The following is a 24,433-nucleotide window of genomic DNA, read 5'->3' as shown; positions in this document are numbered from 1 at the left end:
GGCAAACTTTCTGAACCAACCTTTTACTGAGAGTAATGCGGAACATCTCTGTACTCCCGCATCATTTTTGGCCTGACAGACATATTTCCCATCATGCTTGATTTCAATGCCACTGAGGTACAGACTGGCCACATTGTTCTCAAAGGTCATTCTTATGTTATCATCTTCAGTGATTTCATCGTTGTCTTTCAGCCAAGTCACCGTGATTGGCAAGGAGCCCTTCAGAGTGGCCTGGAAGGCAGCGGTACCTCCTCTAAGGGAGCTGGTGCTCTCGATTTTCTTTACAAAAGCTGGGGGTTCTAGTAGAAGAATGAATTCTCAATGAATACCAGCTCTACAGCAAAACTGGTTTTAAAAAAATAAAATCACTGACACTGCAGAAAAGCCAGTCCGTCATTAGAACTGACACTAACCTCTTAAGGTCACCTTGGCACTGCAGGCACTGCTGCCCACCTCATTGGTCACCCGACACTGGTATTCACCCGCGTCCGCAGCTACAAACCTCAGGATCTGCAGGCTAACCAGCTGATCCTGAATGAAGGTTTTATACTTTCTACCACTTCGCAGTGTTGTGTTGTCTTTGAACCAAGTGATCTCAAAGGGAGGTGTGCCTGCCACCTCAGCCAGCAACGTGACATCATACTCCTTCAACACTTCAATGGGCTTAAATTCCTTGGTAAAGTAAGGTGACTCTATAGCGGAAAAGGAATTATTGGGAGTTAATGGGGGTGGAGTCTGTGCCCTGGGCCACAACTTTGGTATCACAAGGGGCAATGTGAACACAAACCTTTGACTATTAAAATGCTACCACAGTGGTCACTGCCAGCCTCATTTTGAGCCTCACACATATATTCACCGCTGTCATCAATGGCAACATCTTTAAGTGTTAGAACCGCGGTGGACTCCACAAAAGACATTTTGTGTTTGCTGCTCTCCTTAATTTCTCTGTCATTTGCAAACCACGTTATTTTAATTGGAGGGGTGCCCGTTACTTTGCAGGCTAGCTGGGTGGCGTCTCCCTTTTTTAACAGCTGTGATGGCTCTAACTTTTCAACAAATGTGGCAGGTTCTGTGGAAGGAAAGGAATCACCCAGAAATGTGAGAAAGAGGAAAGAACTTCTGACAATGGTGGCACAAAGATGTCAAGAAAACTATGCAAACCTTTTACAAATAACTTTGCACTGCACTCCATGGCTCCAGCCACGTTGCTGACTTTACAGGTATATGTGCCTGAGTCGGAGGTTTTTACTACATAGAATTCCAGGGAACTTTCTAAAGCTTCTTTGGTGATATAGCAGTTTCCACCGGAAACCAGCTCTTTGTCACCCTTAAACCATCTGATTGTGAGAGGGGTAGACCCTTGGAAGGTGCTCTTCAGGCAGATGGTCGAGCCGGGCAGAACATCCTTTGATGCCGGTTTAGTTACAAAACTGGGTGGTTCTAAAGAAGGGGGATAAGAAAGAATTTCAAAGAGTTAAGAGGCACGACTGAAGGGAAGAAGGCTTAATTTGAACATCGTCTACGTAAGAATGAAAGGCACAGTTTCCAGCCAACCTTGCACAATCAGGGCTCCGCTGCAGTCTTTGCTTCCCATGGAATTTGTGGCTCGACAGGTGAAATTCCCTGCATCATTCATGTCTATTCTGCTTATCTCCAGAGAGGCTGTGCCTTCCACAAATGCTATTCTGTATCTGTCAGAGGAAGCTATTTCTTTACCATCCTTAAACCAGGACACCCTCATGGGGAGGGAGCCAGCGATTTTGCAGTCCAGCCTGCAGGTCCCACTAACCACACTGTCCACATTGCGTAGGGGTTTGGTAAAAAATGGAGCAATGTCTCGATCTGTTCACAGCACAAGAAGAGAAGAAAGAACAATGTGGAACAGTGCTCAGCGATTTTAGTTTTGGTTGTTTGTTGGGTTTCAGAGGAACATGGAAGCACAGGTTTCTAAAGATACTAACCTAAGACAGTGAAAGTTGTCTCACAGGAGCTGCTGCCCACTTCGTTGGAAATCTCAAATGTGTATTGGCCGCTATCATGCAGTTCGGCAGAATAAAACTTGAGTTGGGCAATATTGTTTTTAAAACTTATTCGATACTTTTTACTGCCAATCAAAGGTCTCCCGTCTTTGTACCATTTGGGCTTGAGCTCTGGGGTACCCGTGACTGTATACTCCAGCGTGGCTGGGTCTCCTGCCGTCACCTGGATCAGTTCTGCCCTCTCAACGATTTTGGCAGGTTCTACAAGGGTATTAAATAGTTAGAATTCTGAAGTGTGTAGTAAGGTTTCATTTTAAAAGGAAATATCAACTCCAAGTTAAAACGTTCTTACACGAACCTTTAACTATTAGTTCCCCAACAGACGTTTGGCTTCCAGCTTCATTTTCAGCCAGGCATGTGTATTTGTCAGCAAAGCTAATCTGCACATCAGGGATTATCAAGACCGCAACACCATTGGCAAAGCTCATTTTGATTTTTCCATCTTCTTTAATGATCTTCTGTCCTTTCATCCATGTGACAGAAATGGGTTCTGACCCTTTCACAGCAGCTTGTAAGGTAACCGTTTGTCCTGCTAGTGCAGTAAAATCATCTACTTTCTTTACAAAGATCGGTGGTTCTAATTAAAGAAAGAGAGCACCCAAAATTTCTTAATTCCCAAACACTTCAACACCATATGCATTTAAGAACTTTATCTAGATTACATTTATCTATTCCATAGTGTTGGTTAATTAGAAGGAGAAATCAAATTCAAGAGGAATTACAATTCCACCCAAGAGAAAGAAGTAAGGAAGATAAACGGTTATCAGCTGACAAAATCGCTTATTATGTAGTTCACTTTTGTTATCAGAGATTAAATATTTATACTGGTCTCAAGATAAAGACTGGATTTTCCCCAGGGTCCCAGGTCAAACCAAAGGCAAAAAAAATATTTTCAAAGATTAGGAGAAGAAAAGAAAGGACCGGTTTTCCTTCCTTGGTTTAAGAAAGCAATTTTGACAATTTATTAAAGAGATACCAGTTTTTCAAGCACTAACCTTTTAGTAAGTGGGTTGCAAGGCAGCCACACTTCCCAACTTCATTAGCAACCACACACTCATATTCACCAACGTCCGCGCTATTAAACGAAAAGATCTCCAGGGACACGACAGATTTCTGAGAAAACAGCCTGTACTTTTTACTACTTCGAATTTGCTTCTTATCCTTGAACCAGCGAATTTCAAATGGTCCAGTGCCTGAGATTTCACAGTGAAGGAGGGCATTTGTTCCTCTCACTATATCTGCAGGCTCGAGAGTTTTGATGAAAGAAGGAGGTTCTACAAAAGCATGAAAGCATTGTATAAAGCATGTGTTACAAGCAATTGAAAAGAAAATATTTTCTCAGGAAAACAATGGACTACGACAGAGTAAACAAACCTTTGATAACCATTTCAGCACTGCAACTGTCGCTGCCAACGTCATTCACTGCTTCACACGAGTAATTCCCACTGTCTTCAACCTTTACATCCGTAATATCAAGGACAGCCTCAGAATTGACAAAAGACATTCTGATTGTGTTACTCTCAGTAAGTTCTTTGTTATTTTTAAACCAAGTAACCTGGATCACAGGTGAGCCTTTCAGCTTGCAGTGGAGGCGCGCTGATTCACCTGGGATCATTAAATAAGAGGGATCCACCTTCTTCACAAAGGATGGTGGCTCTACATGAAGTTAACAAAAATGAGAAGGGAAAAGATATCTGAATCATCAACTACACAAAAGAAAAGTAGACATCATACAGCAAAGAGACACATAACACACATAAAATGTCCTCTTGAAGTTTCTGAAAAGGCGCGGTGTGCTCAGTAGCTTTCCATGCCTCTGTGATTCCAAAACCACTCCCCAGGCTCTTGGTTAAAACAAACAAACAAACAAACAAAAACAAAACCAACCAAATTCTACTTATACAAAGAGCAATTTTATGAAAGAAGATAGTTAAGGATTGCCTAGACACTCGAGGTTCTTAGAAGAAGTTTTAAGCAAGCTCTGTTAATGGCAGACAGTTTTAAACAAACAAGAATAAGCGCATTGTGAAGAAGACTGAAAAAATAAAATCAAACAATGCCAGGATTTCCCCAAACCAAAAAGTCTGCTTGGATGAAATTATTTTAATCACAAAATGAGAGAAGGGAGTGGAAATATTATTCACCCACTTCTTACCTCTGATAGTTACTGTCGCTGAAGAGGAGCTGCTTCCAGCCTCATTGGAAGCTGTGCAAACATACGTTCCTGTATCTTTTAGTTTGGCCAGAGGGATCTCAAGGGATGCTATTTTATCTTCAAAACAGATCTTATAATCTTTCCCAGAGGGGAGCTTTTGCCCGTTTTTACTCCATGTAACTGTGACTTTTCTGTCTTCATCTGCTTGGCACTCAAGGTGGACCTTCTTATTGACAGCTGATTGCACAGGCTCTAGCTCTTTAATGAAATGTGGTTTGTCGATTACGACCAACTCAGCTTGGCAAGTATCGGCTCCAAACTTGTTAGAAGCCTTACAGGAGTAAACTCCTCTATCTTGAATTGTAAGATTTGAGAGTTCTAAAATGTGTTTGTTGTTTGCATCTGAAATCCTGCAGTTAGGGGAAGGTGAGAGGGCCACGCCGTCTTTCTGCCAAATGGTTTCAATCACTGGAGTCCCTGTCACTGTGCAGAGGAACTTGGCTGCCTTACCCACAAAAGTTGTTATGGACTTAGGTCTGGAGAGAAAGGCTGGTGGATATGCCTCTGTAAAAGAAAAGTTTTCAGTGTTATATTTTGTCCCTACAAAGCTCTTGCTGTAATTACATATTCCAAGAAAGAAAAAAGATGAGTAATAGCTTTAGATAGACATGAGAGATTACTCAAAGTAGGGTAATGTATTAAGGTGAAAAGATGTGTCAAAGGAAAAGGATGAGTTTTTTTTTATAGAGGAGCAAGACAGCACTTTAAATGTCTCTATCAAAGGAAAGAACAAATATTCCTTTATTTCGCAACATTGACTCACTATTACTAAAGCTTTGTCCATTTTATGAGCTGATTATTTGTTCGAATTATCTGATAAGCAATTCAGCTGGTACGTTAATTCTGCAAATTAGAAGACCGTATAAGGAAGATAAAGAAAACGTACTTGACTTTTCTGAAGAGCAGGGATATTAAGTAATAAAAAGTTTCAGCAGTTTTATAAAGTCTCTCTAACCCTCATGTCGATGACCACTAGCAAATCCTTAAATGGCACAACTTTAAATGTATCCACTAAATCACTCCAAACTTGTAAAAATATTTATAGCAGTGATTTCCCATGTCCATTCTGCATTTGGAAGCAAACATTTAGGAACCTCTCTTTCTGATTAAAAAAAAAAAAATCCTCCTCTTTCTTCTTTCCTCTTGTGATTTGAAGCTCAAGTGTTAGTCCCATTACTGAACCGGCCTATTTTGGGTAAAGAAATTTCCCAAAGTGTCATTAAGAATAATGCCATGCACTTGGAGGTACGGAGACTGATCACAAAGCGAAATCCACTGAATGGGTCACCATGGGCCTGGGGGTGTGGAGTTTCTGATATAAAGGAGTTGTAGAGGAGAGGAAGCTACAGGAAACCCTGGCTTTTTCAAGTCAAAGATGCGTGCTGCATTTACCCTTCCCCTCCATGCTGTCATTGAAAAAGATGACCAAGGTGATACTGTAAACCAACTATACTTCAAAAAGAAAAAGAAAAAGAAGACAAAGCGACAGCCCCACCCTGGCATTTCGTGCATGCTTCTGTGAACAGCACAAGTCATTGCTACTTCTGACCCTAAACCATAGTTCACAAGTTCATACTCACACTTTCCCTTTGTAGGAAGAAAGCAAAAGAGAAAGAAAGAGTGAGAAAAAGAGGTAGGAAAGAGTTATTATTATTATTTTTTGCTAATGAGGGAATTCAAACTCCTGATGAGTGTTACCTACCTGACAGTCATCCTGTGTGACCTCAGGAAATGGAGAACAGAATATTTGTGTAGTTACTCTTATTTTTCAATTAGTAATAAAGCTTAGGGTGAGAATCCTAGTTTGTAGTTCTGTACTAGCTCCCTGTCTCTTATTAGGATTTGTTTGACTTTAGTCTTATGCTTTGGCTTTTTTCATTTTGTAATTCTGTTCTTAATTGGTTAACTGGTTCCAAATTATTACACACATTCGGACATCATTTACTTTTTAGTAGCACCAAACTGTCCTGAAATTTTTTAGGCTAGAGGTCAAGCCAGACCATTTAATAAAAAGAACAGGACAAAACAAAAACCCAGACCAAACTATGAGGAGCCACTGCTTGTGTGATTCCTTCACATTGCTCTTGAAATAAAATTTTTTTTTCTTTAGCTGTTTTTAGAAATGTGACTGTAAACAATGACTTCTTGTCTCTCATAGGCTCTGCACTACCTAGCCACTGTGTTACCATCTTGGCTACTGGTCTCTCCAGTTGGTAGGACAAGTACCTCCTGCACCTCTACAAAAAGTAAAATAGGCAATAATATGAAATGGAATAACATCTGTGTCAGTGTATGGCATTTACCTGTCACAGTCAGTGTGGCTGTGCAGCTGACGCTGCCATGCTCGTTGGAAGCTTTGCAGGTGTACTCGCCACAGTCAACAGCCTGGGTTCTCAGGATTTCCAGGGTGGAGACATAATTTGCAGACCGAATAGAACACTTGTCACTCTCATAGATTTCTCGGCCAGCTTTGAACCACTGGAAGCGGACACTGGGGGCGCTGTGGATCTCACAGGTGAATTTGGCGAGGTGGCCCAGGGCTACTTCCAGGGGCTCAATTCTCCTCCTGATCACTGGGGCAGCTGCAAAGGGAAGCAGAGCCCATTAGCACACCTCCTTCTCAGGTACCCCACATTTTTCTTTTCCTTCTAACCTTTGTTGCTGTTAATGGAGTGAAACAGTTGAAATTAGTGAAGTGGATTGCAGCAGTTTAAGACAAGTGACTGGAAAATGAGGAAGATCACTGAAGGCGAAAGAAGACAGCAAGCAGCTTTCAACATATTCAATTGTTACTTTTCAGTGAATTGTGAAAAAATGATTAAAATGATGTGATGCTCTTGGCTTACATGCATAAGAACATGATATATTCTTTAAATATACCATGCTGACTAGGAACACTGCGAATGATGTGAAAGAAACGTGACCTACTAAATAAAGTGATGAAGTGAAACAATAGCAAAAAAGATAATCGAAACAAGAAACACAAATGGACAATTAATCATGGTTATTTTGAATTTAAGGGTGAGACTGGTGCTTTCAGGGTAACTAGGTATTCACTGACAGCTTTTTATTACATATCATTAAAGTATTTTCATATAGAAAGAGACTAAAAAGCATTTATCAGTATTATGAAATATATGAAAATACGTTTCATTTTAAAAATAAGTAGTAGTGTAGATATAACATACCACCCAGTAAGGCAGTAAGGGAAAAGGGGAAAGTTAATAACCATGATTATGTCTGTGATTTCATTCTTACTCTAAATAAACTGCATTCTGGCAATGGCAGATAAGTGAAAATTCAGTGAGGAAACCTAAATCATTACAACCCAGTGAATGTTAGAACTTGATTCACTGAATCCTTAAAATCCAACCTCTTTTGACTACAGTGAGTTTTGCTGAAGTTGCTGTTTTTCCGTCATCATTCAAGGCCTCACACGTATATTCCCCTTGATGTTCTTCTCTATTTACTTTGTCGATCACTAGCATATATGTATTCTGATCTTGTAAACACTTGAACTTTTCATCTGAAGGCACCAGTTTACTCTCAAAATACCAATTCACCTCTTTGGCATTTGTTATGGATGACGCGAGTCTTACGGTGTCACCTTCCTTGGCAATCGTGTCCACCAAGGGCGTCTGTACGTCAGGACCACCCTCTCTGAGTGAGCTACCCTCAGCCTCCCGTATCTCTACTGTACCAGCCTTCTCAGTACCACCTTCAGGGGATTTCTCTTTTTCCTCTGATGGTTTTGGTATCTCATCCAGTTTTTCATCAGAGACAGCAGCGGAAGCAGTTGTGGCACCCACAGCTTTGACCTGACTTTCCACCTTAAAATAACTTATCTCTTCCTTTAAGACAAGATATTTAGATTCAACCTCTGGTTCGGTGATTGCTTCAACCTTCTGTGGATTAGAAAAAGAATCCATTTCTTCCTGCAAGTCTGTTGTGGCTCCTTTCTGAATTCCAGGTTCCTCAGCTGTTAAGATGTTCATTTCCTCACATATTATAGAGCACAAAGCCTCCTTAAGTTCAGTTTTCAAGTTAGCCATTTGAGGATCAATGCCTTCAATAGTGATGGCTAATTCTTCTGTTAGAGACTTCACTGAGGTAATAAAGTAGGTGCACATAATGCGGTTGGGCTCTTGGGTGAAGTCTATGGCCTTGACCTCTACCTGTTCAATGTTTCTTAACCATTCAGAGAAAAGACTCAGCTGCTCGCTGGCCACTGCTGCTTGCAAAGCCCTGCGGATCTGAGTTTTCAGGTTTAACTGCTGCTCTTCAGGAATAGCAGAAAGCAAACTTTCCTTAGAAAGCAGGTCACTTCCCTGCACCTCCTGCACACCATTTATTGCCATGGGCTCTTTTTTATACTTAGTGGTTTGGTTCGGGGGCATTGCCAAGCTGTCAAGACGCTCTTCCTTGAGCAGTACCTGCTTTTCCTCACCTGCCAACGGAAACCTTAAGGACTTGCCTTCCTCAACGCTGGCTGCGAAATCTTGCTTTGCACTGTCCAGTTGATCCACACTTTCCATTAAGATTTCACCTTCTGTGCACGTGTGTTCTGAAGGGACCCGGGAGATCATGATGTCAGGACCCTGGAAACTTTCCACGTGTCCCTCAGCTAAGCTCTGATTCAGGATGAGAGCACTTTGCGCCTCTTGCTCTTGAAGGATCACTCTTTGCTCTTCGTCCACTGTGGATACTACCTTTACTTTTGGTAAAAGTACTTCCTCAGCCACAGAGGTTGGATATGAATGGGCTGGCGTTTCTTCTATTGATGACTGTGGATAACTCCCTTCAGGTTCAGCTAATAAAGTTTGCAGAGACTCAACTGTTAATGAACTAATTTCCTCTATGGACATGGCACTTGGGAAGATTTTTTCAGTATCTGATAGAACCACCTGTAATTCAGGCTCTTGATACATTAGAATATCTTCTTTGGGGAGGGTGTCCTGGGACTGGACAATCTGCAGCCGTACATTGGGAGGTGGTTCCTTGATAGGCTGGACATGAATAGTGTCACTGATGGAAAGAAGTTCACTGATGCTTTCAGGAGTGGGCATATCCTGCTGTAACATGACTGTGGATTGCAGTTGCTCAGCTATGAAAGTAACTTGACTGCTCAGTTCATTGGTTTTAACAATATGCTCGTAAGGAAGCTGCTGTTTTCCTTCTGCAATTAAAGCAGCTTTCAAAATGGTGTCCTTTACAAAAGCTGCAGTCTCCTGCTCTGAGTCAAGTGCCTCAACTGCAGGGACCGTTAACGACGTCTGGGGAAAATCTTCAGGAGCCTCTGGTGTGGACGTTGCTTTACAGGGGGCATCAGTCATGTGTGTGTCTTCCAGAAGCACGAGCAGCTCTGCGGCACAGGTGGATTCACCCCACACATTCTCCGCTTTACAGACATAGAAACCACTATCTTCTTTCTGAGGGTCATTGACGATGAATGTCCCGGAACCATCAGGATTATGAATGATAGTGTAATAAACATTGGTGCAAAGCTGCTTGTTTTCTTTGAACCACGAAACAGTGGGTGCAGGCTCTCCAAGCACCGTGTACTCAAAGATGGCAGGGAGCCCCTGTGCACAGTGAATTGGTTTTAACTCCTTAAGGAAGTAAGGAGGACAAGGACCTTCGAGCTTTTCCAGAGATTTCTCTTCTGCTGATTCTGGTTCTTGGAGCCCCTCTCCTTTGGAATTTATTTTCAGATAGGCACTACATATTGCCTGTCCATATTCATTACTGGCAATACATGTATACTCTCCCTCATCCTCTAATTTGGTGAACAGAATGATCAAGCTGTGATCATTACCGTCAAAAACAAATTTGTAGTCAGCTGAAGGGGTTAACATTACTGCATTAAAGAACCACTGAATTTGAGGCTTGGGAATACCAGTGACAGTAACAGACAACTTAGCCACATCCCCTATGCTTATTTCAGCATTTGACACTTCTTTGATGAAAACTGGGACACTGCCTTCCTTTTTGGAATCGAATTTAGTTGAATGAACTGGAGGTTCAGACAAAAGTTCCAGTGTTTCATTACTATTAGATAACTGAAGGCCAGAGCTAGAGGTTTGAGGTCCTTCTTCCTCAGCAGACAGAAGAGAACTAGAAAACTCTGTATGGGGAAAAATGATTATTATTTTACTAAAACAAACAAAGAAGTCGTCAAAGAATTATGCACCAATTGATGGCCTTCTTCTGTTTTATTCCTGAAATCATTAGATTATCTTGAGATTAATTTATCAAAAGGCACATTTCTAAAATTTTAACCTTAGCTTATTATATTATATGATTATAAATACTGTACTGATGCAACTTTCAGTCCATTTCATTTGTGTTAGAGTTTATACATTTTAAAGATGTTCTTATGAGTTTTCCTTTGTGATACAGTCCCAATTCTAAAGTCTGAGAAACTGCTGGCTGGCTAAATACTGCTAATCAAATAATTCAGGCTCCAAATGTTTTTCTTTAAAATATAACTTTTAAATAAAAATTCCACTAAATATTAATTAATTAAAAAAGAATTCAGGATCATTTAAATAAATTTCTAAAAAGATCCAGAATTGTTATTTACATTTAGAATTTTCTTGAGTTTAAGAGTGATCTTCATTGTCAAATTGAAGACTGTTTATTTTCAAACTAAAACATCTATGTTCTAGCTACTGCTTATAACTGTTTTCAGTTACTAGAAATGCAAGCCTTCCTTTGCCTGTGTAAATTGCCCTATTACTTCAACAAAGCTTTTATAATGAGGCTTATGTTAAGAAAATGGGAGAATCATAAATGAGAGAAAACTCCAACATTAAAAATTTAATTATAGTTTATTGCATGAGAAATACCTACACAGTATTATTGAACAGGAAAACAAACAGTGAATAACAGATACTCTTTAAACAGTATCATGGACAGGATGAAAGACGTAATTTGGTAACAAGGAATTAGCTTTTCATTAAATCTATTAGGTAAATAGAACAGCTCTGGTTAATAATAGTTTTATTACCTTACCTAGAGCAGTTTTACTATTGTATTAGTTTACTTGCATCACGTGGAATAGTCTTATGCTTTAATTCAAATGTATTAGCAGTAAAAGGCAGGACTCCAGTATCTGTTGGCTTATATAAATATACTGGTAAAACTTACCTATAGCATGTAGAATACAAACTCAGTTATTATTATTTCAGTTAGTAAGCTGTAAAAACATTGATTAATTTCACATACTAATGGTGACCACTTAACATTTAATCTATAATGTATCACTCATGTCAGCTTTCCCTTTTCACTTGAACTCCCAAAATATCTGTAAAGGGAGTGAATGTCAGTATAGCGAAAATACCCCTACTCACTAACGTGTTGAAATATTTTCAATTGTTTTTCCTTTCTTCTAAACATGGTATATTAACTATATGAAAGATACCAGATGAAATTCAAGAGTCCTGAAACATGAAAGGTGTAGTTAAAAATACATGTAGTAATAGCAGCTAATAATTATGTTTAAACTCTACTATGCATAAAACAATGAATTCTTTATCCAGCATCAGAGAAATTCATATTTCAGGCTTTTAAGTTGTATGCCGTTGAGTCCGAAAATAAAAAATTCCATTTAATTATCTACAACAATTAATAAGTAAGCCAAGGGTGGGCAAAGCTTATTTTTCTTTATTCAGTCACTTTTATTCTGAATATCCTCAAGTGCAATGAGTTTAAGACTAACTGAATTATAATGAGCAAAATCAAATAAAGCCCACCTTTTTATAAGCATAAAGGTATAGTTTTCAGCCCTTGCTGCCAATCCAATATGGCATTAAAACTTTTTTTTCTTTTCTTTCTTTTTTTTTTTTTAAGAACAGGTTTGAACTATTGTTATGCTGTATAATGTTTGGGTAAAGTGCGCTTATCATGTTTGTCATGACCTGAATTTCTAATTTATTTAAACATCCATTATGTGACTCAGAGTAGAATAAATCCTTAAGTCCCTAAACTATAGAATTAGTTTTATTTCAGGGATTTATGATGTGATATATTAGATATATATATTATATATATTATATTATATACATATAATAAATATAATATATAATAATATATATTATGATGTGGTATATAGATATATATCATATCTATAATTATGATCACAGATACTGTCTGCTCACTGGTTGAAACAGAAATGATTGTTTCACAATAGTGTATCTATCTTGATAAGTTATGGTGACTCAAAGAAAGCAAAGCGAATGTTCTTTGGGGGGTGGGGTGGGTGGGGTGTAAGCCTGACTGGTCTGTCTATATCCTACACATTCTCCCAGTTTCTTCTTTAATTTGAAAGGCTTTTAGGGAAGTCCCATTGTGGGAATAAAAAATTTGACAGATGAAAGAAGCATAATAAACATGATTGGATATATGGATTCTCTTGAAAATTAAATTTAAATTAAATGATTAATGTTTTAGAATTAAAGTAAAATTAATGTATTTAATATGATCATGTTATGTAAAAATTGCTCAATGCAGGGGAGAAAATAGCCATTAGATGACAGTGAGTAATTTACAGAGTTGGAGGAAGAGAAGTCTCGCAATCAAATTACTATATTCTATTATTCCTCTTGTTATCTGTTGCAAAACTGAAATGTATTCCGAATTATATTAAGAAAAGTTACCACTAGGATGACACAGAATCATAGTTGAACAATCACCTCTGTGGTCTTTTGGTCTAACCCTTCGTTTTCAGGTAAGAAAAAACTAAGTTTCTTTATGTTTATTACAGCTTATATGAGAAGATTTAGTTCACAGTGGCACATAAGTACGTTAAGGATTTTGTGTACTATAATTATAATTTTGAAAAACAAAAACAGCCACTTTAGAAACATATATGTTTATACATCTTAAATTTGAATGCTTATTAATTTCTAGTTTTAAAAATAAAATTCAGAGAAAAGGACAGGAAAGCTAATTATTTTGTTATTTGTATATAATCTGAAATACAAGTTACCATATTGCTTCAATACTAGAGATGTCCCACCATCTTTTTCTAATTTTAAAGATTCTGAAATTGTACTGCAGTTTAAAATTTATATATAAATGTAATACAGTAGTTCTTGTCCCAACCCCAGTCCAGTATCAAATTAATGCTGCATTTTACACTTAATGCTATCTCAGAAATTGAGAAAATGAGGTAGTTCCAAAAGTGGAAAGATATTTATTTGCATATTCTGCAAATGTCTAGGTGAACTCTACCCACCAAGAGAGCACCACTGGTCCCTTCAAAAGCAGCAAGAGTTAAAACACTTAAGAAGAGGGATATTAATAATGAAAATATTTTTTAAAGAGCTAAAAATAAATATAAAGATTGCAAGGTAAAACAGATTATAGAGTTAGTTACCAATCGGGCAAAGCTGGTTTCTGTTGCTGCTTGGTTTGTTCTGAGTAAATAAGCATGTATTTGGGTGCAAAAGAGTTATCGTTTCCAAAATGACTTATACTCAGAGCAGAGAGATTTTACTTTACCAATTTGTCTGTGTGGTCATCTGACATGGTCTTCCATTTCACATTTTACTTGACATACAGTTTATCTGCTAAAAGAGAATGCATTCTGCTGAAGGACTTTATGGAGTAGAAGGAGGGTAAAGTAGAAGTACCAACGATTAGGTAGCCAAGGAGATGTTTAATAGTGTTTGATGATTCACAGCAGAATTGACACAGGTGATAATTCCACAGTTTAGATAATAGAATATTTACATGTATTATAAACATGAGATTTCCACATAGAGAAACTGTTTTCCCTGGGGTTTTTCAATGTAATTTGTTCAAATAGAGTAGATGTATTTGGAGATTTATTAGAACTATATAATCTGGAAAGTGTGAAAGCATTCAAGTCCATTCTCATCATTATGGGGACACTAACACCTTGCATGAGGAGCTTTAAATTAGGGTGAGCACTGCACAGGCCTCAGCCATGCCCGATTTGTTCGTAGCTACACACCTGTACTCACCTTCGTCCTCCTTCACTAAGCTTGTTATGAACAGGTTGTGGAACCCTATGCCACTTTCCTCGGCACTGAACCTTGTTCCTTGCACCAATCTCCCATCTTTGTACCAGTAAACCGTGGGCCTCGGAGAGCCACGGACTAAACACTGGAAATAAGCTGCTGTCCCTAACGGTGCTGAACAGTCAGAAATACCTTTGATAAACCTGGGAGGCCCTTCCTCCACCTGAAATTCAAAAAAGCTGTCTGAATATTTGCTCCTTAATACTAATTCTTCCTTCACACTGCTCAATGTCACTTTACTTTTCTTTGACAGCAGAGCCAACATTTCGGAATCTCCCATGGTGAGGAATCCCCGACAGATAGCCTCCCCTACATAATTCACAGCTCTGCACCGGTACGTTGCACTATCAGAAAGACAGACGTTGCGAATCTTAAGGGTGTGACTTCCCTTCTCCTCACTAATCACATATTTAGCGTCATCTGGCTCAATACACATATATTCTTTATACCATTTCACTTCAGGAGTTGGGATGCCTATGACTGAACATTTGAACACAGCGTCTGAGTTTTCTGGAATTCTAAAATCACAAATAGGCATTATAAAGCGAGGAGGCATTTCAAATACTTCTAAGTCAATTTTTAAATCTTTGTCTTCTTCCTCCCTTGAAGCCATACTTGGATTTGCTAAATTCAATGGGAGAACATCCAGACTCACAACCATGCTTTTATGATCAGGAGTAAATTCAGGAACTGTGACTATTTTCACTTGCTTCTCAAATTCTTTAACATCTTTTTCACTTAATTCAACTTCCAGGACAATTTCTTGAGGAGAAGGGGTTCTTGATGACCCAGTGTTTTCCAAATCGAACTCCATGACATGCTGATGTGTTACTGGAGGCGGAAGGGCCACTGCTCTCTCTTTTGGGGGCACAATGTCTACATGTGCAAAGCTCTTTGCTTCCCCTATGATGTTTACAGCATGGCACATGTACTCACCTCCCTCTCCTTTTTGAATGTTAGCAATTTCCAAAGAACACACATTACCCACCCTTTCTATTTTGATTCTTTCATCTGGCTCTAGCAAAGATTTATTTCGATACCATTTCACACCAGGAACTGGAAGGCCCTCAACTTCAACAATGAAGCCCAAGGTTGTGTTTTCATAGATCTTCCTTTTGGTCAGAGGTTCAATAAAAGATGGAGGCATTTCATTGTCTTTTGGTTCAATGGCTTCATTGGGCGTGCCAAAGGAATCAGAACGCCATAATTCATAAGCTGAGCTTCTCTCTTCTGTAGGTGTGTGGAAATGCTCACTTGATGGACTGTCCTCCCTTTCTAGTTTTGATGGGCACCTTTTAAAGATTCCAGTGGGGTTTGGTCCTCCAGTAGGAACAGAATATCTTTCAACAGTTTCTCCTCCTAAAGGTGTAGAATATCTCTCTAGTGTCTCCCCTGAGGGTGTGGAATACCTCTCTAAGGTCTCTCCAGGAGGTGTGGAATATCTCTCCAGGGTGTCTCCTGGAGGTGTGGAATATCTCTCCAGGGTCTCTCCTGGAGGTGTGGAATATCTCTCCAGGGTGTCTCCTGGAGGTGTGGAGTATCTCTCCAGGGTCTCTCCTGGAGGTGTGGAGTATCTCGCCAGGGTCTCTCCTGAGGGTGTAGAACACCTTTCTGCTACCTTGCCTTCGGAAGGTGTTGAGTACCTTTCAGTAGCTTCCTCTAAAGGTGTGGTCCTTTCAATAGTCTTACCTCCTAAATTTGTTGAGGATTTTTTAGCTGTGTCTACAGGAGTAAGATACAAATCAGGAGACTTTGGAGTTTCAAGATGTTCAACAGAGGATGGTGGGGTATAAAACTGATCTAGCTCAGAGAGTGCTTCACTGCTTGTACTTCCCACATCAATTGAAATATCAGATTCAGGAGAAAATGGGCGTCCCAGTGATTCCTGTTGTTGGTTGTAGTACTCATACACAGTGCTGAAAGTTACTTCTTCGACCTCCATTGATGTGACTGATTCACTGTGGACAAGATCTGCCTTGTGCTTGGTGTCTGCAGTCTCAGGAATTTCATGCTTTCCAGCAGCCAGTAAGTACCGTGTTAGGGAGGTCTCACATTCCATTACCTCCGTCGTATGTGCCTCATCCAACTTAGGAGGGTTTTCAGAAAAACAAGTTTCTATCTTTTGTTTTTCAGTACTGGAGAAAGAAGTTTCATTCTGAACTTGAATTTCTTCATAACATTTTTCTTTTCCAGGAGCATCCATTTTCTCACTTATTTGATCATTTGGATTCCGTTGTTCCTCAGTCATCAAGAATGGAAAGTGCTGACTCAGGGAAATTTTTCTGTGGCATGTGTCTGCTTCCTGAACCTCACTTATGTGGTCTCCCAAAATTCCAGCAGCATATCCCTGTGTCCCTCCATCTTGCTTTTGAAATGACTCCAACTTTGGTTCCAAAGAATGCTCCTCCTCCTTTTTACAAACCTCTATAAGCTTTTCCTCACTTGCTTTTTTCACATGTGAAATGAAACTCCTATCCCCATTTTTCTCAGAAATATCAGTTTTTCCTACATCTGTGGATGAGGTTGAAAGTAGGGCACACGGTTCACTATGGATCTCTTCAGAAATAGTTTTAAGAGAAATATCAGTATTTAAAATTTCTAAATTTTGTTCCTGCATATGTTTTTCCAAATAAGAGGCATTTTCATCACTACCACTTTTCTCCCTCACAGTCCTATCTAAAAACTCCTTACTGGAAGAAATCTCTGGATTGGTAAATATGTTACTTTGTGCGCTTTGAGAGGTATTCTGTGTATCAGATTGTAATGTTTCAGTGCTAGGAACTTCCTCTTTATATGGTGTTTCCTGCTGTTGCCTAGTTTCTTGCTCTTGAAACTCCTTAGCTGGGTCTCCTAAATGAGAATACATTTGCTTCAGATCAAATACAATGCTCTCAGCCTCGGTTGTTTCAGAAGCAGGATGCTGGGTTTGAAAATAAGCTTCTTCTGATTGATCACTATCTAGTCTAACTTCCTGAAATTTTACATCCGCATTTTCTATTTGAGCATGAAATTGCTTTAGGTCAAATGTAATAGGTGCTTCATGTTCAGCCCTTTCAGCAACTGCAGATTGATCTATAAGACCTACTTCCTTCTGTTGTTCCCTCTCTTGTAATTCAAGTACCTTATGAGTTTGAGAAGAAAGCAGCTTTAAATTCATTACAATGTTAGATGAATCTTGTTCAGTGTTTGGAGGCATTTCCTCTGCCTGATGCATATTTGTGTTTAGGTTACTTGATCTTGATTTTCTTTGCTTTAAGGGAAAGTCTTTGTCATCAAGCTTCTTTTGAGGAGGATTCACAAATGATTTCTTGGTAGGTCTCTTTTCTAGAACGCCTTTTTCTATATGTTGTAACTTTTCAAATGCAATGATTCTATGCCTCACCTTTTTTCCTGGGTAGTATCTCCCTTCCCCAAAGGGTTCTTCGTATACAATTATGGACGATTCTTTTGTATTGTAACCATCAGAAGTTCTCTCGGAGTGGATATTTGATAAATAGTCACTTTGGGCATATTCTTGCACGTTTTCCCTTTCTGGTCCACCAAGTTTCCCCAAATCATTTCTTACCTCTTTCCTAATTTTAACTTCACTGAAATCATCAACAGATGGATAGACAGTCCCCTCTGCTTGGTGTAGCTTTGATTTTTCATTTACATGTTCCTCTTTCTCTTCATCCTGACATTGTATGAGTTCAGCTCGGAGAGGCTTGTTGATTGTTATGGATCTAGAAGCACCCTGCATAAATATGGGCAGTTTTTCTCTAGAAGATGTGCAAGAAACCTGGCCTTTCTGGCCTATCTGTTCAATTGTCTCAAGGCTTTGAAAATATTCTCTTACAGAATATTCTTTTATATTGGATTGGGGAGTAAAAGGACCGGCTGGATAATCATGAAAGTGTGCCCTTACAGATTCTCCCTGAATGTGTTGATCTTTGGAATATTTGGCATAAATTCCACCCATATTTTCTAATTGACTATATTCCCTGTGAGTGACAGGTTCCACTGTTAGATCTGAAACACTCTCAACCATTCCTGAACTGTTTTCAGCAACACATTCATATTTTCCAGAATCTTGAGAATTAACATCATTAATATATAACCTGTGGCTACAATTAACTTCTTCAAACTGGAACTTCTGGTTCTGCTTTAAAAGGACTCCATTGTGGAACCATGTCACAGCTGGTTTAGGCTCACCAGACAGTGAACATTCAAGGACTATGGAATCCCCTTCTCTACAACTGGCATGCTTTGGCATTTCTTGTAACACTTCTGGTGGCTCGTTAGTAATATCAGATGAAAATATAAATTTGTGCTTTGGTAACCGAGTAGCCTCATCTTGAGGTGTTGCTTTAGGTTCCAACTCCTCCAGTTGAAACAACTCTCTTGACTCTTTATCCTGTTCTGGGGTAGGAGTAGCTGCCGTTATCTGAATTTCTACAGGAAAGGAAAGAAGTTCTATGTCTGCAGAGGGAGGAACTGGTGGGTTAGCTTTTAACATATGGAGATTTGTTTGGCCTTCCTGTCTCAGAGATGGAGGAACGCCTTTTGCTTGGTCAAACACCAATGTCAGCTCCTCTTCTTCATCAGTGTAGTCATGCAACACTGGGACCCTATGTGCTTCGACATCATGCCTTTGTTTTGACTTCACTTTAAGTACACCGGTTGTTTTTACTGTTCCATATTGGTTAAACAGCACACAGGTAATGAAACCTTCATTTTGAGGATGGACAGAAGAAAAGGTTAACGTTGAATAGTTTTTGAAGGTCTGAGTGATAAAGCCTTGATTACATGGGATTGGTACATCATTGTTATACCATGTCACTATGGGTTGCGGATATCCTTGAAAATGACACACGAATTCACAGCTATCACCTTCATAAACTTCTTGAGGTTCAATTTCTTGAAGAAATGAAGGTGGGCAACGTTGTGGATGTTTCTGGAAAGAATTTTCGAAAAATCTTGTGGCTTTTTCTTCCTGTTCAGTTTTGAATTCATCGACTTTTGTGGAAGTGGAGTGTTGAAATTCTCTCAAATCATCTTTTCTTATTTGGTCAATATCTAATGCTTCACTTTCTTGAATATTTACAACTGCCCCAAAAGATTCACTGGTGTATGGTATAGTAACTTGAGACACCTTTTCAGGGGTCTCATATATTTCCTCATTCTTACTTACATTTGTGATATCTTTAGATGACTCTACAATTTCCGTTTGGGTCATAAGTTTTTCAAGTTGTTCTCTTGCTTGGATATTCTCATTTACTAGAATCCTACCATATAAATGGTCCCTTGATAGACTTTCTCTTAGGAATGCCTCTTGGCTCATTCTCATTTCAGTCTGGAGAATTTCATCATCAACAGTAGTTTGAAAGCTTGTGGGAGGTTCTCCAGATTCTACATTTTGATCCATTAGATTAGGAAGGACCTGTGGATCTTGGACAATACCCTCAGTTGAATTATCTACTAGATTAGGAAGGACCTGTGGATCTTGGACAATACCCTCAGTTGAATTATCTACCTTATCCCTATTGTCAGCTAGATCAGATACAGACCTGCTTTTTATTTCCTCTCGAGAGAACAGAACGTCTTTATCACTGTCTTCACTTCTCAAAGTTCTTGAACTTATTTCAGATGACATATCTAACAAAGATAATTTCTTTTTCTCCATTAACATTTTTCTAGCCTCCCGTAAATGCTGCAACTTCATTTTGGTCTCCTCGTCCAGGAAACTTTCACCTACATTAAGCCATCCCCTTGTGTCCGATTTACTTTCTAAATATTCTTCATCATACATTAAATCTGTTTTCCTGCCAGGACTTACTGTCTTAAAGTGTATAGTTCGCATGATTCCCTGTTGTTCCATGTCTTGTTTCTTGTTAAAGGGAGAGCCAGTAAACCTCAGGTCAACCTTTAATCTATCTTCTCTCCTTTCAACTAAAGCCTCCATATTTCCATGTGTCTGTTCTGCCCTTTTCAGAAATTCTAAATATTTCTCATCTTGCCCTTTTTCAATAACAAGCAACGATGCAGTTGACTCAGCAGACCCTTCACTATTAATTGCTAATAATCTATAACTTCCAGTATCTCTGTCTTGGACCCTTTTAACCTCTAAGCTGGAAGAGTGATGATGTAAATCACTCTTTGTTTTTATAACCCGTCGAAGACCTGTTGGGATAGGTCGATTGTTATGAAACCAAGTCATTTCTGGAGTTGGACAGGCAATTAATCTACATGTAAAAACAACAGGTTCACCCTCGAAAACATATTTAAACATAAGCTTTTGGGTAAAACAAGGCTTGAAATATTTGGGCCAGGAGCTTGTAGATGATATTCTACTTGCATATCTTTTAGCAGCCATGGAGCTGTGATCTATGTCTTCAGGATCTGAGAAGGCAACGCGGGTATCTCTTTCTGAATGTTCAGACGCTTCCTCAGAGAACAATTCTGAAAAAAAGTTCAATTATAAAGCATTTTACTATTTTCCATAGTGTTTGAAAAAGTTGAAAATAAATGAAATTGCAAAATAGGAAATGAAATAAAGTGCATGCTACAGATTCTCACAAATCCATAAAAAATTTCACTCACCATATTTGTTCGAATAAACGCAACACCATGCTCTGTTTAAAAGATTCTGACACGAAAATCGTTCGTTGTCTGGTCTTTTCTTCAAACTGCTGAAATTTCTTCTTGAACAAGCAAAAATGAATTTCAAAATAACATGTTCCTGTGCGTATTTGTTTTGAGAGCAGGAAAACTGTTCTTTTGATGGCTAAGAGGAAAATCTTACCTGACTTGCAGAGAGTGGAATAAACGCCCTTTCTGATCCTTTTGATCCTTTTGATTATAGATTAAATTATTGTATTTTTGGAGAATTAACTATTTAAGATATATATACGAGAACTATATATGATTAGCTAAACCATAATGATTAGCTAAAATAAAATATTAGCTAAAATAAAATGATTAGCTAAAATAAAATAAAATAAAATAAAATGAGAAGGCGTTTATTCGAACTAATACAGCCATAAAGTCACGATGTTATGCAAAGAAAAGCAGGCAATAAGGATCACATAAGGCAGCTATCTGCAAGCCAGTGTAAGAGACATATCAATGTTAAAATGATGTATGTGCATGAAGTGTAAACCAGAATGGGAATGTAACATTTTCACACACCCTAAATAAAAAAGCGTCTCAATAATAATTCATTCATGATGTTGCATCCTGAGAATGACAGCTAGGTTATTGTCTCTTGTTCAATTTAATTCACAGTGATTTTGAAAACAAACTTCTAGTTCATGATTTCATGCGTTAAGATGACAACCTTTTCTAATACACGCTTTTGAAAATGGCTGCAAACATGAAGTTGATTATGGCTGATAAATTTTAAATAAATTACCATAAAACAAATTACTGTGAAATGCATGTAACTATCAGCATACTAAACCAGGCATGCAACACAGTAATATACACTGTAAGAGATACATTTGTACATCTATGCCATTTTTCTCAATACTACTAACAGAAGGCAGCTCAAGGATTCTATTAATCCTTCAGAATTTCTACTTAAATCTCATATTCAATATAACCATACCTTTCATCTCCATCTCAATCTGCTCATGCAACATTGATTCAGGAGCTAGAATGCAAGAACAAGAGATTTTCATGATTAATTCCATGTACTTTCTGCCTCAATTCATGATTCATACAATTACAATTTTCTCTTTACTATAATGGAAAACTACATCCCCCAAATGCACCCCCCAAAATCCATGCCAAACAGATCAATGAGCTGATAAAGTACATGACAATGATGAAAGATTTTAAAACATTTTTATTTTAGGTTCTCTATGAAATTTCCACTTTTACTTCCACAATTCCCCATGCCTTTTACATGCACTGGGAAGAGCAATCCACAAACAAAAGGAATATTTCTTTTTTAATGTCTTGTTGACTGACTACTTGCTAGGAGATGAAATCACATTTAGAAGGAACATGCATTTTCTAACTTGCCACTTTTAACTGAGGGCCATTCTCAGATTTCCCTGCAGAATTGAGTTTTCTGCTAGTAAACACTCCTTTGATTTGAACCACCTTTAAAACTTCACGCAAAGTCCAATTATATGTTAAAAAGCAGAACAAAGAGTCCTCAACTCAAAATTACTTTTACTACATAAGGAAAAGTCACAGCCTTTAGACACAATCATCTCTGGGTGGCTTCAGAGAAAGCAGGTGCTCAGGTAACACTCTCATTCTCCCGTCTGTGTGACACAAGTCAGTGTGCTTGCCGCCCTGGCTTCTCAGTTCCTTGTGGTCTTTGGCATGAAGTTACTGACAAACTTGATGTTTTCTTTGACGATGCTCTCTTTACTTCATGGGTTGTTTTAATTTGGGACTCTTTGAGTGTTTTAATACTTTTAGTGTCTGAACCAAGGGTAATTTTGGTAAGTGGTCTGGTTTGCAATTCTTTTGCTAGGTAAGAATAAAGTTTGGAAAAGGAATAAATTAGTTGTGTTTGTAAGAGTAAAACACACATGGAATTTAGAGACGATGGAATGTCATTAGGATGAGAGGGTAAGCAGCACATTAGTCCCCAAACTAGGATGTATCTATGCTTACTACGCACATAAGAACTCTACTCAAACAGACTTACGGGGGTTCACATTCCTACCTGATTTTCATGGATAACTAGCCTATGTAAAATTATTAGGTCCAAATCAAAGAGGAACAGATAAAGACTGGCCTATATTAGATAATTAGATAACTGTGCCTGATCCTTCACTCTTCAAACACTGAAAAGTGGCTTCTCTTTTAACTTTCTTCAGTAAGGCAGTCTGGACTTCCCAAGGGAAAAAAAAATGCTCACGCACCAAGAACATTTTAATAATATAATTGTTGGAACTGAGTGAACTGGAAATCCTGAGGCAAAAATGTCCAGCTCAAATCCACTCTGGGAACATGATGATGCAGCACTGTCCCAGGGCACTAGGTTCTTTAGGAAGCGAGTTGAAAGACCTACATTTCTCCCATCTCCACAACACACCAGCTCCCAATTATCTTGCTGCAGAAACCGTCACAGTTGTCACCTACGTGACTTGTAGACAACGCCTCCAGATAGATAGTTTCTTGTGTGATTACTGTGCTAGCCAGCAGCTATGGTGAAACTGAGGGTCAACTTTCTGGATGGTGGAATTTTCTACCTAATTTGCATAATTAGACCTCAGTTCTTGAGCTATCCCTTTCTTAGGCTTTGAAAATTAATCAGAAATAGCTATAGACCAAAATGTCAGATTAAGAAAAAACAAATCCTCCTTTTGGTGAGTGAGGATTGCAGATACATTAAGTGAATTAATGAATCTATCTCGAAATTCACTGCAGAGATGGCCGTGCACACAGCACTGTATTGCCCCCGTTCATCTCTGACGCCTCAACAATAATATGGCCGGATCAGGGAAGAGCTAGAGGCCGCAGCTCTCCACAGACCCCTGGAGATGCCTAAACTTCTTCCACCAGCTTCCCTCCATGGGATTCAGTGAAGGTCCTTCGCTGCAGACACACAGCACAGGCTTCTAGTACCTGAAGAATACTTTTCTCATTTTATTAGCATCCAAGAAGAAAGTCCATGGAAGGAAGGAAGAAGTTAACCTTTGCCCAAATATATTTGTGCCCCTTCTAGACACAGTGGTGAATCAAGCACAATAACAACAAAAATAATGACCTTGCTGTGAGATAATTCTACAATTCTGGGAGGAGCTGAGACTATAAAGCAGCAGCATTTATTGAGAAATATCTAAAGACTACTAATTTTGGTCCAGACAGTGCCAGGCACAATAATAAATGCTCAATAAACACTTGATGAACTCTAACATCTGAACCTTCTTTGGTACACTTCCTAGGTGGCACATTTGGTAAGTATTAGAAAAAAGAGCACATACGAAACAAACCTTGACTTCCTGAACTCAGATTTGAAAGTTAAACTTCCTTGAATCTAGACTGGAAAGTTACATGTTCTTAAGTTTGGCCAACGACTTGGCTGACTTTCATAAGTCATTTATGAATAGAGTGCTAAGTTAAGGGTATTCTATTTAATATATTCATTGATTGAATCTGCATGATGGAAAAGCTGCATAAAGCGATGAGGA

The 24,433-nt window shown here is 38.7% G+C and overlaps 1 protein-coding gene across 1 annotated transcript in view; it reads right to left on the bottom strand.

Annotated features, from left to right (window-relative positions):
- TTN (titin) overlaps positions 1–24,433 on the bottom strand; it is a 277,521-nt gene that overhangs the window by 195,709 nt on the left and 57,379 nt on the right. Inside the window, exons 45-57 of the mRNA XM_029224548.1 lie at positions 21,886–21,930; positions 7,628–10,378; positions 6,558–6,836; positions 4,195–4,758; positions 3,414–3,695; positions 3,035–3,313; positions 2,338–2,616; positions 1,962–2,240; positions 1,555–1,842; positions 1,162–1,440; positions 788–1,069; positions 414–692; positions 21–299 (exon numbers count right to left, since the gene is read on the bottom strand). Coding sequence (XP_029080381.1) covers positions 21–299; positions 414–692; positions 788–1,069; positions 1,162–1,440; positions 1,555–1,842; positions 1,962–2,240; positions 2,338–2,616; positions 3,035–3,313; positions 3,414–3,695; positions 4,195–4,758; positions 6,558–6,836; positions 7,628–10,378; positions 21,886–21,930 — 6,165 coding nt within the window. The remainder of the gene's footprint in view (positions 1–20; positions 300–413; positions 693–787; positions 1,070–1,161; positions 1,441–1,554; positions 1,843–1,961; positions 2,241–2,337; positions 2,617–3,034; positions 3,314–3,413; positions 3,696–4,194; positions 4,759–6,557; positions 6,837–7,627; positions 10,379–21,885; positions 21,931–24,433) is intronic.

This window comes from Monodon monoceros, unplaced genomic scaffold (assembly GCF_005190385.1).
Source record: "Monodon monoceros isolate NGI ecotype Baffin Bay Population unplaced genomic scaffold, NGI_Narwhal_1 Super_Scaffold_16, whole genome shotgun sequence".
NCBI classification, from domain to species: domain Eukaryota; kingdom Metazoa; phylum Chordata; class Mammalia; order Artiodactyla; family Monodontidae; genus Monodon; species Monodon monoceros.
The sequence above is the reverse complement of the archived record's forward strand: the minus strand, read 5'-3'. Positions and strand labels throughout refer to the sequence as shown.